At 43.4% G+C, this 12,885-nt stretch overlaps 1 protein-coding gene across 1 annotated transcript in view; it reads right to left on the bottom strand.

Moving 5' to 3' along the window:
- Positions 1-12,885, bottom strand: part of LOC146187708 (uncharacterized) — a 76,633-nt gene that overhangs the window by 20,666 nt on the left and 43,082 nt on the right. The window contains exon 5 of the mRNA XM_084603502.1: positions 11,567-11,673. Coding sequence (XP_084459628.1) covers positions 11,567-11,673 — 107 coding nt within the window. The remainder of the gene's footprint in view (positions 1-11,566; positions 11,674-12,885) is intronic.

The raw sequence follows: 12,885 nt of genomic DNA, 5'->3' as shown, positions 1-12,885 counted from the left end.
CGCTGAAGCACTTTGGTGCAAAATCATAGTAGACACATCCGTCTTTTTTTTAGGCACTATGTATCGGCCCCCTAATGCTGCCCTAGATATCTTACACGTGCTAGCAAATTATATGGAAAGTCATTTCACCCACAATACTAAGATAATCCTTACGTGAGATTTTAACCTGGCTGGCATACGTGGGACACGCTTGATAAAAAAAAAAATGCCGATACTGCTCATACAGATGCACTGCTTGATGTAAGCTTTAACTTCGGCCTTAGACAGCTTATCCAGGAACCTACACGTGTTACCGCAGTAAGCAGAAATGTACTCGACTTGATTTTTGTGAGTGATAGCATTGCAAATGACAGAGTTTCATGGGAAGTTGTGGATGGCGTATCAGACCATAGAGCAGCTAAATGCTTCTTGCTGCTGGGCGTGCCATCACCTACGGTAAAGATGAGTGCACGAATTTTCGACTGGACAAACGCCGACGACGTTAGAGTACTGGATTATCTAGATGAATCGTATTCCACCTTTAGTTCTCTCGCCATGAATAGTTCAGCTTCAGTTGACACATTATGGTCAGCGTTTGAAAGAATTATTCCGCACTGCTTATCAGCATATATTCCCACAAAGGTCAAGCCGGTGCATAAGAAAAACCCTTGGATAACAAGAAAAATTATACAATTAAAGCGCCAGACTGCAAGATATAGGAAACTGAGGAATAAACTGCCGCTACCCGTCTGCACTGATAAATTACGCGAAAAGTCTCATGCACTAAAGGCAGCTATAAAAAAGGCTAAAGATGAGTACATGAACGTCACCCTAAGTAATTTTATCAAAGTATCTCCTTCCAAGTTTTGGCGGTACCTCAATTCGAATTCACGTCAGGACAGTAATCCACCACCCGCCGAGGCTATCGCGAAGGCTACAGACTTCAATGATTACTTTATATCAGTATTTAAGCACGACAATGGGAAAAAACCTGACCTAGAATATCCTCCGAGTAACACAGCAAAAATAGATGATCTGATCATAAATGAATCGGGCATTCTTTCCCTCTTACTTGAAATAGACCCTAAAAAATCCGGTGGTCCCGACAACATACCAAATGCATTTCTTAAGCGTTACGCGGAATGGATGTCAAAGTTCTTGCTGATTATTTTTGAAAAATCACTGCAAACAGGCGAAATCGCGGAGAAATGGAAAATTGCCAAGGTCATTCCTATACATAAATCGGGCAACATTACCAACGCATCCAATTATCGACCATTCTCGCTTACTTGTACAACATGCAAAATCCTCGAACATTTAATTCTTAAACATATCCTATCATTTCTAGAAAAAAATAACATAATTGTGCCTAACCAGCATGGCTTTAGAAAAGGTTTGTCTACGACTACTCATTTAATAGAGACAATTCACGACCTAGCGTTTACAAGAGACAAATGTGGCCAAACAGACATGATATTCTTAGACTTTTCGAAAGCGTTCGATCGGGTCTCCCACCCTAAGCTCCTCCAAAAACTTTTCCGTTATCTCGGTGACAAATGGCTGAAAGGCTACCTTACAGGCCGGCGCCAATATGTACACTTCAAAGGGCACTCTTCAGTTTGCGGCGATGTGATGTCTGGCGTGCCACAAGGCTCCGTTCTGGCCCCTGTCCTCTTTCTTCTTTTTATCAACGACCTGCATAATAGTACTAACATAACAGTAAGAATGTTTGCAGACGACTACATCATTTACAAAGAAATAACCTGCCATGCAGACCAAGCAATTCTAAATAGTGCCCTTGAAAGCATAGCACAATGGTGTGAAACATGGCAGATGACGATTAATGTAGAAAAAACGGTTTGCATGACAGTAACAAATAAGAGAGCGGCAATAAATCTCCCTTATTATCTACAAGGACAGAAAGTAGAAGAATATAAATATTTAGGAGTAATAATTCCCTCGGATCTTAAATGGAACAAGCAGGTAGCCTATATCACTAATAAAGCACTGGCAGCTCTCTACTCGATCAAACGATCGCTTAAATCCGCATCAGTCGACACTAAGCTCTTAGCATACACTTCACTTGTTCGCTCCATAATGGACTATGGAATAACATGTTGGCTCCCCTTCCGCAAACAATACATAGAAAGATTAGAGGGCGTACAACGAAAAGCGGTCAGATTTATTTTTAACAAATATCGCCGTCACGACTCCCCTACACAGCTCTTAAGACAAGCCGACCTCCCCACTATACATAACCGAGCCAGACTACTGCGCCTCAAGTTTCTTTTCCTTCTGCTTAATGGCGGCATGAAAATCGATACGAGTAAGTACTTAATAAAGTCAAACACGCGCACTACCAGAGCAAAACACCAACAGCACTTAACCGAGTACAGATTTCACAACGATATATTCAGGTACTCTTTCTTCCCACAAGCAATCCGTGAGTGGAATAGTCTGCCTTGCGATGCTGTCAACTCAAAGATTTCATCGCCAACATATCACGCTTTATTTTGCAATAACGACTACGATGCTGGTGCGCTAACTCTTGCACTCTTTTTTCCTTGCTGACGATGACATCCCGACTTTCTTATCTGACTCTCGCTTATTATATTTTTTTAACCATGTTGCTACTTTTTGTTTTACCTTTGGTTTTACCTTTTGTATAATGCATATTGCCTTGTTGGACTACGATCGCCTTTGTGTTGGCACTTACTTGACCTGTGTTATTCTAGTGTATGTGATGTCCCACTCCTGCGACGGCCTCAAATGTTAGGCTAGCAGTATGTTCAAATAAATAAATAAATATAGTCCCAAGTACCACAGGGAGCGCTGCGCTGGTCATTCCATTCTTTCGCTCTGCGGAGGACGCTTCTGCGCTTTCATGCGTGCACAGTCGCCGGCTTTTCTTCGAGACAACATAAGGCCTGATTTATTGCGACAGCACTTACAACAACCAAGACTTAATTATTGCCGTAGCTAATCTAAGGAGCACATCAACTAGCCCCAAAATCATTCAGTGCGAGTAACGGAATACTAGCCAGCAACTCAGTTTCGCAGCAATTTTGGCTCGACAGGTGCCCATCATCAGCATCATCAGTCACCGCAGGGCGAAGGCCTCTGCCATATTCCTCCAAATATGCAGACTAATTATGGTCACCGATTGCATAGTGCAATTAGGATCTTGGTCTGGGCTAGTCGGTTCATAACTATCACGAAATAAATACAGTGCGAATGAACAGGACACAGGAAGAAGACACATACAAGACGGGACTGGCGCTAATGGCTTTAGCTGTTTAGCCGTGTTAATTGTTTGGCGTTGGTTACTGTTTTTTGTTTTGATTTTTTTAGCATTTGACTAGCTATCTGCATTACAATGATGCTGCCTTTACTTTTTAAATACTTTTTTTAAATTTTTAGCAATTGTCAATGCTCTTAACTGGGCTAACCAAAAAAACAGCGCGAACAAACGGGGACGACAGGAAGACACAACAGGAACAACCGCTGACTCTCAACTAAAGTTTAATCGCAGAAAACACATTTATATAAGGTACAGAAACAAAAAAAAACACCAAAACCAGACCGCACGTGTTACTATGTGATGTCCAGATATGAAAACAAAATGTCAGTAAAATGCAAAGACGGAAAACAGGATTGACACTCACGGCAATGATCAACTAGATTAGTGGAGCGATTAGATTCTAATGAATTGAGATGTTCTCTGAGACATGTGTTATACATCGTCCCGTTTGCCCAATGTATATCTGACTACAGGACAAGGGAATTTTATAAACTACCCCTCTGGAGCACGGCACAAATCTTTTATCGTGTTTAACAGCACAAGACGCTACAGATTTATTAGGATTGCGGGACCTATTTTCTACCACTGAACAAATTTTATTTAGCTTATTAGGGTCCGAAAAAACAACATCAACGTCATACCTATGGGCACCGTTTTTAAGACCATGAGAAAGGCGATGTACATAGGGAAGGACTGCGAACTTTCTCTGTTTCTGTTCTTTCTGTGAAGGCGGCAGCAATGCCGGCGATTTAAGCTTTTTGATTGTTTTATTGCAACTCAAAGTTAGAAGCTAAGCTGGATAACCTGCTTCCGTAAGTCTCTTAGCCTAGTTATCGAAACTTTGTTTCATAGTACGGTGACAGGATTTTGACAACGTAGAAGACAATGATGAAACAACAATTCCACATTTCTCTACCTTAGAATGACGTGATTTATAGTTCAGCAGCGGTTTATTGGCCCGTGGTGCGTAATTCCAGCACATGTGCCCCTTCCCTTCAGTCAAACACAAATCTAAGGATTGTATCTTGTTATCAACTGGTACCTCCGTGGTGAACTGCAAACCGCACGAATTAGCTTTGAATACTTCTAACACTGTAGACATGTGCCTTGCAAAGTCCGTTTTTTCAACGAGAATCAAAAAATCATCGACGTATCGGAAAATTTGGGACTGTGTCCCAACCAAATCTTTCTGGATACCTCGATCCACAATGACAAAAAAAAATTTCACTAAGAGCAGGCGCAACTCTAGACCCAATACAAACGCCCGCTTTCTGGGTATAGAGTGTGCTTTCCCATTCAACAAAGGTAGAGTTCACATAAAAAGACAACAGCTCAAGGAACCCAGACACTGAAATGCCGCAAACACTTATGAATTGTTCCTATTCATTGTCCGAAGTGATGCAATCAAAAACTGCCGTCATCATTTCCTTGTGCGGCAGAGAGTAGAACAAATCTACCACGTCTATGCTAAAAGCTAAGCATGAGCCTGGGTTTTGCTCCTGTAAAAACTTGACGACACACTCAGAGTTTGATACCTTAAAAGGATCATTAATAGATAAAGCTGTCAAATGTTTCTGTAAAGAGCCAGAAATTTCATGTTGCCAGGTACTCTTCTCCGTCACAATGGCCCTAAATGGTAATCCTGTTTTACAGAAGCAAAACCCAGGCTCATGCTCAGCTTTTAGCATAGACGTGGTAGATTTGTCTTACTCTCTGCCGCTCAAGGAAATGATGACTGCTGTTTTTGATTGCATCACTTCGGACAATGATGAGGAACAATTCATAAGTGTTTGCGGCATTTCAGTGTCTGGGTTCCTTGAGCTGTTTATGTGTCTTTTTATGTGAACTCTACCTTTGTTGAACGGGAAGGCACTCTCTGTACCCAGAAAGCGGGCGTTTGTATTGGGTCTAGAGTAGCACCTGCTCTTAGTGAAATTTTTTTTGTCATTGTGGATCGAGGTATCCAGAAAGATTTGGTTGGGACACAGACCCAAAAGTTTCAGATACGTCGATGATTTTTTGATTCTCGTTGAAAAAACGGACTTTGCTAGGCACATGTCTACAGTGTTAGAAGTATTCAAAGCTAATTCGTGGGGTTTCAAGTTCACCACTGATAACAAGATACAATTCTTAGATTTGTGTTTGACTGAAGGGAAGGGGCACATGTGTTGGAATTACGCACAACGGGCCAATAAACCGCTGCTGTGCTATAAAGCGCATCACTCCAAGGCAGTGAAATGTGGAATTGTTGTTTCATCATTGTCTTCTGCGTTGTCAAAATCCTGTCACCATGCTATGAAACAAAGTTTCGATAACCATCCTAAGAGACTTAGGGAAGCAGGTTATCCAGCTGAGCTTATAACTTTGGGTTGCAATAAAATAATCAAAAAGCTTAAATCGTCGGCATTGCTGCCGCCTTCACAGAAAGAACAGAAACTGAGAAAGTTCGCAGTCCTTCCCTATGTACATCGCATTTCTCATGTTCCTAAAAATGGTTCCCGTAGGTATGACGTTGATGTTGTTTTTTCGGCCCCTAATAAGCTCAATAAAATTTGTTGAGTGGTAGAAAATAGGTCCCGCAATCCTAATAAATCTGTAGCGTCTTGTGCTGTTAAACACAACAAAAGATTTGTGCCGTGCTCTAAAGGGGTAATTTATAAAATTCCCTAATCCTGTGGTCAGATATACATTGGACAAACGGAACGATGTATTAACACACGTCTCAGAGAACATCTCAACTCATTAGAATCTAATCGCTCCACTAATCTAGTTGATCATTGCCGTGAGTGTCAATCCTTTTTTCCGTCCTTGCATTTTACTGACATTTTGTACAAACACCCCGACCAGTTGATCAGGGAAATCATCGAGGCGTATAATATGGGTAAGAAAGAAAGATTCATTCTAAAACAGCTCAAAAGAACAGGGACGAGAGAACAAAACGTACAACACGTTCTCTCGTCCCTGTTCTTTTGCGCTGTTTTAGAATGTATACATACCAACTCGCCCAGGCTTCTATTTTGAAAGAAAGATTGTGTGTCAGCAAACCTTCCCTGCTCCTGCGTGACTGCGAGGTTGCATATCTGAACATCACATAGTAACAAGTGCGTTCTGGTTTTGGTGTTTTATTGTTTCTGTACCTTATATAACTGTGTTTTCTGCGATTAAACTTTAGTTGAGAGTCATCGTTGGTTCCTGTTGTTTCTTCCTGTCGTCCCCGTTTGTTCGCGCTGTTTTTTTGGATGATGTATCACCAACTCGCCCGTTCAACTGCCCTGTTAACTGGGCTAGTTGGTGAACGAATTCAGGCATGGTGCACAAGGAGGACACACACGGTGTGTGTCCTCCTTGTGCACCATGCCTGAATTTAGCAATTGACTGGCCTTGCCTTACAGTGTTGTTTTAGATTCATTACACGCACCATTTTCATTTATATGTCAGATTTTCATCTCTATGATTGTCGTCATCCGTCTATTGTTTTGTTTGTTTTTTTACGTTACGTCCCTGGTCCTGATTTTGGGGGCAGATGCTGTTTCTTTCACACCGTGCGTTGTCGCCTATCTGATATTGTATGTGTATTGGTATTGTATCCCCAACAGGAAAGTGTAATGATATTGTATCTGATTAAAGTATTCACTTTGCAGAAGGTGATTGTACCTACGTGGTCCTTGTGGCAGATATAAAACGTGCTTCGGCTGTACATGCAATAAAGTTAGTAGTCAGCGCCAGTCCCGTCTTGTATGGGTCTTCTTCCTGTGTCCTGTTTCTTCGCGCTGTGTTCATTTCGTGATATGCATAGTGCACCGCTGAATCTAAGGGAATGCGGCACCCTGGATGAAAAGAACCCCGCCGATGATATATGGTTGTGACAAATACAAGTATACATACAAGTGCTGCCAAAATAAATAAAATGAAGGCAATCCTAGCAAAATAATTAAATTTCATTGGCACCGCTTGGTTATTCCTTGTAACTAATAGTCATTATGCAAATTACTGCTTGCGTCAAGAGTTTCACGGCTTCAATTCTAAGATATTGATCATCAACTCGAACTGGGAATCGTGTTCATGAAATACATAGTTGAAGCCCCCAAGTTGGAGTAGATTTTTAATACGTTTTTTGTATAAGATTGTTTTTTTTATACTACGAAGTTCCTGAGAAAGCTGTTCCTTTGTAGCCGCATGGCTGCGCCTGGGTGGATGAGTAATTACTCTTAGAGTTAGTCAGTGACTGCAGTTCTTTTTACTCTACTACCATGCCTGACCAGACGAACTTTCATCGAACCCTTGACAACTAGTAATTAGTCTCTTACTACAAGTCTACTCCACCTTGAAGGTTTCTCCCAAGTATTTCTTCAGTAGGTAAGGGAGCTGAACAAGAGTTGAGGGCGAGCGTCAGTTGGCAAGCCAAGCCAACGTTTCGACAAAGGGAATTGTCTTCGACTGGTAGGCACGACCATCACTGTCAGCGTATATACATATATGCTTTTGCTTACGAAGAAGAAAAGCTTTGCAGGAGGGGAGTGGTCTGATATCGAATGTGCGCTAGCTTAAAGTAGCTTCTCTGATTTATTTATTTGTTTGCTTCCTTGAATATTTATTTATATACGAATGCTGTCGGCCTGACGATAACCGTCAGCCATCATCATCAGCCGGATATACCCACTACAGCTCAAAAGCCTCTCCCATTTTCCTCCAAATTACCCGGTCCTGTGTAAGCTGCATCCACTAGACCCCTGCGAACTTCTTAACCTCACCAGCCCACCCAACTTTCTGCCGCCTCCTGATACGCTTTCCTTCCCTTGGAATCCAGTTTGTTACCCTCAGCGACCATTGGTTATCCTCTCTTCGCACTATATGTCCTGCCCATACCCATTTCTTCTTCTTGATTTCCGCTACAATGTCAGCGACTTTAGTTATTTCTCTGACCCACTCTGCACGTTTCCTATCTCCTAATGGTACCCCTAGAATTTTTCTTTCCATAGCCCTCTGCGCAGTCCTCAACTTAAGTAGAACCCTGTTTGTTAGCCTCCATATTTCAGATCCATAGGTGAGTACAGGCAACATGCAACTGTTGTATACTTTCTTCTTGAGCGATACCGGTAAGCTGCTAATCATAATGTGCAAGTACATTCCAAATGCGCTCCATCCCAATCTTATCCTTCTAGTTATTTTCCTTCCGTGGTCCGGATCTACGGTTACTACCTGTCCTAAGTAGTCATATTCGCCTACAACTTCCAATACTTCGATACCTATTGTAAAGTGCTGTTCCTTTCCCAGGCTTTCCAACATTACCTTAGTCTTCAGGTTTGCTGTCAATGAATAGACGGCAAAAGAAGAGACATCTGGGCGAGTTGGTATGGTGACATGATAGAAAAACAGCGCAAAAGACGTGCACGGAGGAGAAGAACGGACAGGACAAGCGCCGACTCACAACTGAATAGACGGCGAAGCGTCTTCCTACCTGTCTTCTTCAGCCCTTCTAAACTAGCGCACATGTATGTACCCAGCACAATACAATCCAAATTGTAAACACTGCGGCGAAATAGCAGGATACGATCATATATTATGGAGCTGCAAAAAAGCGCTGCCACCAGCGGTGGGAGGCTATTCTAGCCAGCTCAGACCGGTTAACGCAAGTTCGGGCTCAAAAGGTCGCCGAGAGCAACGGACTCGAGGCCATCTAAGTGTAGCGCCCACAAATGGATCATTGCTGACAATAAATGTTTTCCAATCCTACCTGTCAGCCCCGAAAACATTCTGTCGTATAGGTTCCGTTTTTGCGGATGGAGAAAGATTATTTCGTTACACACGATATCTTCGGATGTCGCCAATAACTCCGACTGAAGTTTTATCTTCAACCGTGCTGTTGACGAGCTTGAAAGATACTGCGGTGGGAGTATCAAAACGACAACTGATTCGGCATTACAGGAATTAGGGAATTATTATAGAACAGTAATTGATCACTATTACTTAAGCTTACCTCGGAATTTATTGCCACTACACAAACTCGCTCAAACTGCAATAAATTAGTGCGTCTTGAATGAAACCATATGCAAGATTTTTTTTTCATTTGCAACGACAGTTGCAAAGCTGTCGCTGATTTAGCAAAGTTTTCGCAAGAAGACATCAGCTGCTATAAAGGGTTGGAGGGCGTAATACCAGGCGAACACGTTGAGCCCTCGCCTGTAATGCTTCGGCGTCAGTTCCTACTACGAAGCCCCGTGCTTAATTGTTGAAAAGGGGCTGCAGGTAGAGCCACCAAAAAAACTAAAAAAAAAAAGTCTTCTTTCTTGCGAACATCCGACTCGGCTTCTAGAGTGCAGCAATGTCGGCCAAAGTCTACAGGACCTCCTGACGCCGTGTGTCGGCGGTGTGCGTGGTCAGGCAGTCAGGTGCACTGTCGTACGGCCGAAAAATTTGACGCAACCGCATGGTCACTGAGGATGCGCTCCTGTAACCGTTTTTCAGCGATGTAATTTATTTAAGAGAACTTCTTGTTGGGCTAGTTGGTGTCCATTCATTATAAGTTAAAGGCGCCAAAACAACACGCACACACATAAGTTCTTCTTTCTTGTGTGTGTGCATGTTGTTTTGGCGCCTTTAGCTTATAATGAATGTAATTTATTACCGGTATCAGTTTCAGAAAAAAATATAGTTTAGTTACCCTAAAGGTACTGTTTGTCATAGACTGTCGATAGACTGTCAATAGTATTATAGATGATACAATGGATAGTAAGACGATCGAGAATTTTCCAGTTGTTGGCCAGCGATATTGCCGAAGCATTTGCGATACCTGACTGGTTTCATGCTTTTGTGATGCTTATATCCCAAAACAACTCAGGACACCGTAGTAAATTTCAGTTAAAGAGCAGTGAGTGCGCGTGGTTGGTTTTAAACAACAGAGATTGCTATGTACAGTGCTTATCGATAGCACTGTCGAGAGTACTACTCATGGATAGTTTTTTCACCATGGGTAGTTTTATTACCGATAGTTTTTCCTCACGAGCGACGCTCACAGAAGCCACGCGCTGGAGTCCTACAATGGTTACAAGGCTGTTGCGTTCCAATTAAATGAACCAATAGCTCCAACCACCATCATATTGGTGCGAAATCCTGCATGTGGCCAAATTACGAAACTATGCCCACTTTATGTGGCCTATAGTTACTTCGAGAAAAGCTCTTCATCCTTATTCTTCGGGAGTGCTGCGAGAAAGCGCCACATGTTTCGAGCAATGTAGCAAAATCATTAAAAGAAATAACTTGGCTCACTGGGACTCCTCCATTTACAAATCTTTTTAAATGTCCCTTAAACGAGGTTTAATATGGTAGCAGTAGGCAGCAAGCAATTAATTAAAAGCAGGAATAATAGACAGGAGGCGAATGATAAAGGAGGGATAGAGGCGAAAAGCGCCCGTGTGCAAGTTATCGAGGTTTCCGAAGCCCTCTTTTAAGGCATCTCTCATAGCTCTGAGACGTTCAACCCCACAAGCCAAACTAAAGTAATGAATTTGATTGGGCCCTGTAGCTATAGAATGGCCGCATAGTTGAAAAATGTGGCCATCTTTGCAGCAATGTTTTATGCCACTTCGCAGTTAATATCATCGCGCACTGTCTGGCGGAAACAACGTTCGTGCAGTTTCGAGCTCATCGGAGTTGCAATGAGAAGCACTGAAACAATTGCGTTTGCTCGTTTTGATTTTTTTTCTACTCTCTGGCCTTTCAGTTCCAGTAAATTCTTTTCTTCGCCATCGACCTCATGTATTTATTTACGTTACACAATTGAATCCCGATTACACGAGGAATTTCTTAAGTCGCCTAGGTGGTCATGTGACAAATATGAATGAATGAAGAAACTTTTACTGCTAGAGGAAGGGTCGTAGTTAGGGGATGCGTGAGGTTCAACTCGAAGGCTACATGCCGCGGTAAAGTTCAGAGAAATCCGCTAAGCAGGATGCTCGTATCGCCACTACCATAGGCGGCAAGATTAATATGCTTTGAAGGCAGAGAGAAAGAAGCTGATTGAAAGAGCCATGTTCGGTAACCGTCCCTGCCCGACCAAAGAAGGAGCAGTGCCACACTAGATGAAATAGGTTGGCGGCGGTCTTGCGAAATCGGCACTAGCGACAGCGGGAAATGCGGTGGTAGCCATTTGTGGAGAAGTGTAGACAGCGTTAGCACGAAGCTTATTAATGAAAACTTGTTCAGCCCGTGACAATATAAATTGTACGGGTTTAATGCTTGTCCGCTATACAGACGACAACCGGGGTGCGTTGTGGGTGCTCCACTTACGCCAGCTTTGCGACGCAATGAGCCGGGACCAGTACGTGCTTGGGCGAGACCAAAGTGGCGGCGCAGAAGTAGCGCTTGGAGCTGCCCACCTTCTTCGCCAGGGTGGCCTGCGAAGAAGAAGGCCAGGTATCACATCGGCGACTCACGGACGGGGATGAACTGACGCCATTGTTTATCAAGGCAAAATGCTTTAATGGCTCATACTCGCGGCCATGACCCTGTCCATCCAGCCTCGAGAGATTCCGCGGGATACTGCCAGACTGTGTTGTCATCACCTGGTGGCGTCGTTGGCCCCGACGCCCGGAATCGTGCCACTACGTACGTCTTAATTCTCCTTATCCACCATGAGGAAGATAGTTGAACCTAAATCCTGTCTCCACCGAGAATCGAACCTTGATCCCTTCCATCAACAGCCAAGCGCAATTCTCCTTGCCTACCGTGAGGATGATAGTGGCGGGAGACCGCGAGTGACTGCGCCTTTCATTCCTGTCAACCAATTATGAGCACCAATCAGAGAAAGAGAGAAAGAACTTTTATCTTTCCAACAGAGTGACTATCCCGCTCTTCGTCGCCCTAGTTGCAGGTTGGTAGCTCTTAGACCCCGGCGGCATCTTCGGCCAGTCGAGCAATTTCTCTTTGGACTCTTGGGTCTGAGCTTCGCAGAAGGATCTCCCAGTTGCCTTTAGTTATATTTTAGCCCTGCCTGAGGACTTGGCACATTCCCATATTATGTGATCTAGTGATCCCCTTTCCTTACATAATGAGCGTAGGTCTGATCGTATTTCCGGCCATATATGGTTGACTAGAACTGGGTTCGGGTATGTATTTGTTTGGCTTTCTTCATGCTATTGCTTCCTTTTTGCCTAACGTGGGATCTGGTGGTGGTAGGACTCTCCTGCTCAGTCTGTCGTGCGTTATTTTTTCGCTATAGTTAATCAGGTCCTCTTGTTTGCCTTGCTTCGGTGGCACTCCTCCAGCCCGGTGTGTGAGATCTCGGGTTAGTTTGTGCGCCGTTTCTGGGCACGCCTGCGTGGGCTGGCGTCCAAACAAGGGTGACGTCTTTTTCTATTGGCTTTTGATCAAGGATCCTACCCGTGGTCGTCGCTATGACTCCTGCGGTGTAACTCCCGATTGCGCTTTTGCTCTCACTGACTATGTATTTTGCCTCGGCCTGAGTAAGAGCTAGTGCTATTGCAGCCTCTTCCGTTGTCTGTATCGATTTTGTTTTTATAGAAACGGCTGTAACCCTTTCTCGCTTTCCATTCAGTACGACTGCATTCATTTTTCCTTTGCCGCAGTGCGCAGCATCTGCATGTGCT

Source organism: Amblyomma maculatum, chromosome 5 (genome assembly GCF_055883805.1).
Source record: "Amblyomma maculatum isolate TAMU_Amacu chromosome 5, ASM5588380v1, whole genome shotgun sequence".
Taxonomy (NCBI): Eukaryota; Metazoa; Arthropoda; class Arachnida; order Ixodida; family Ixodidae; genus Amblyomma; species Amblyomma maculatum.
This window is presented reverse-complemented; position numbering and strand designations above follow the sequence as displayed.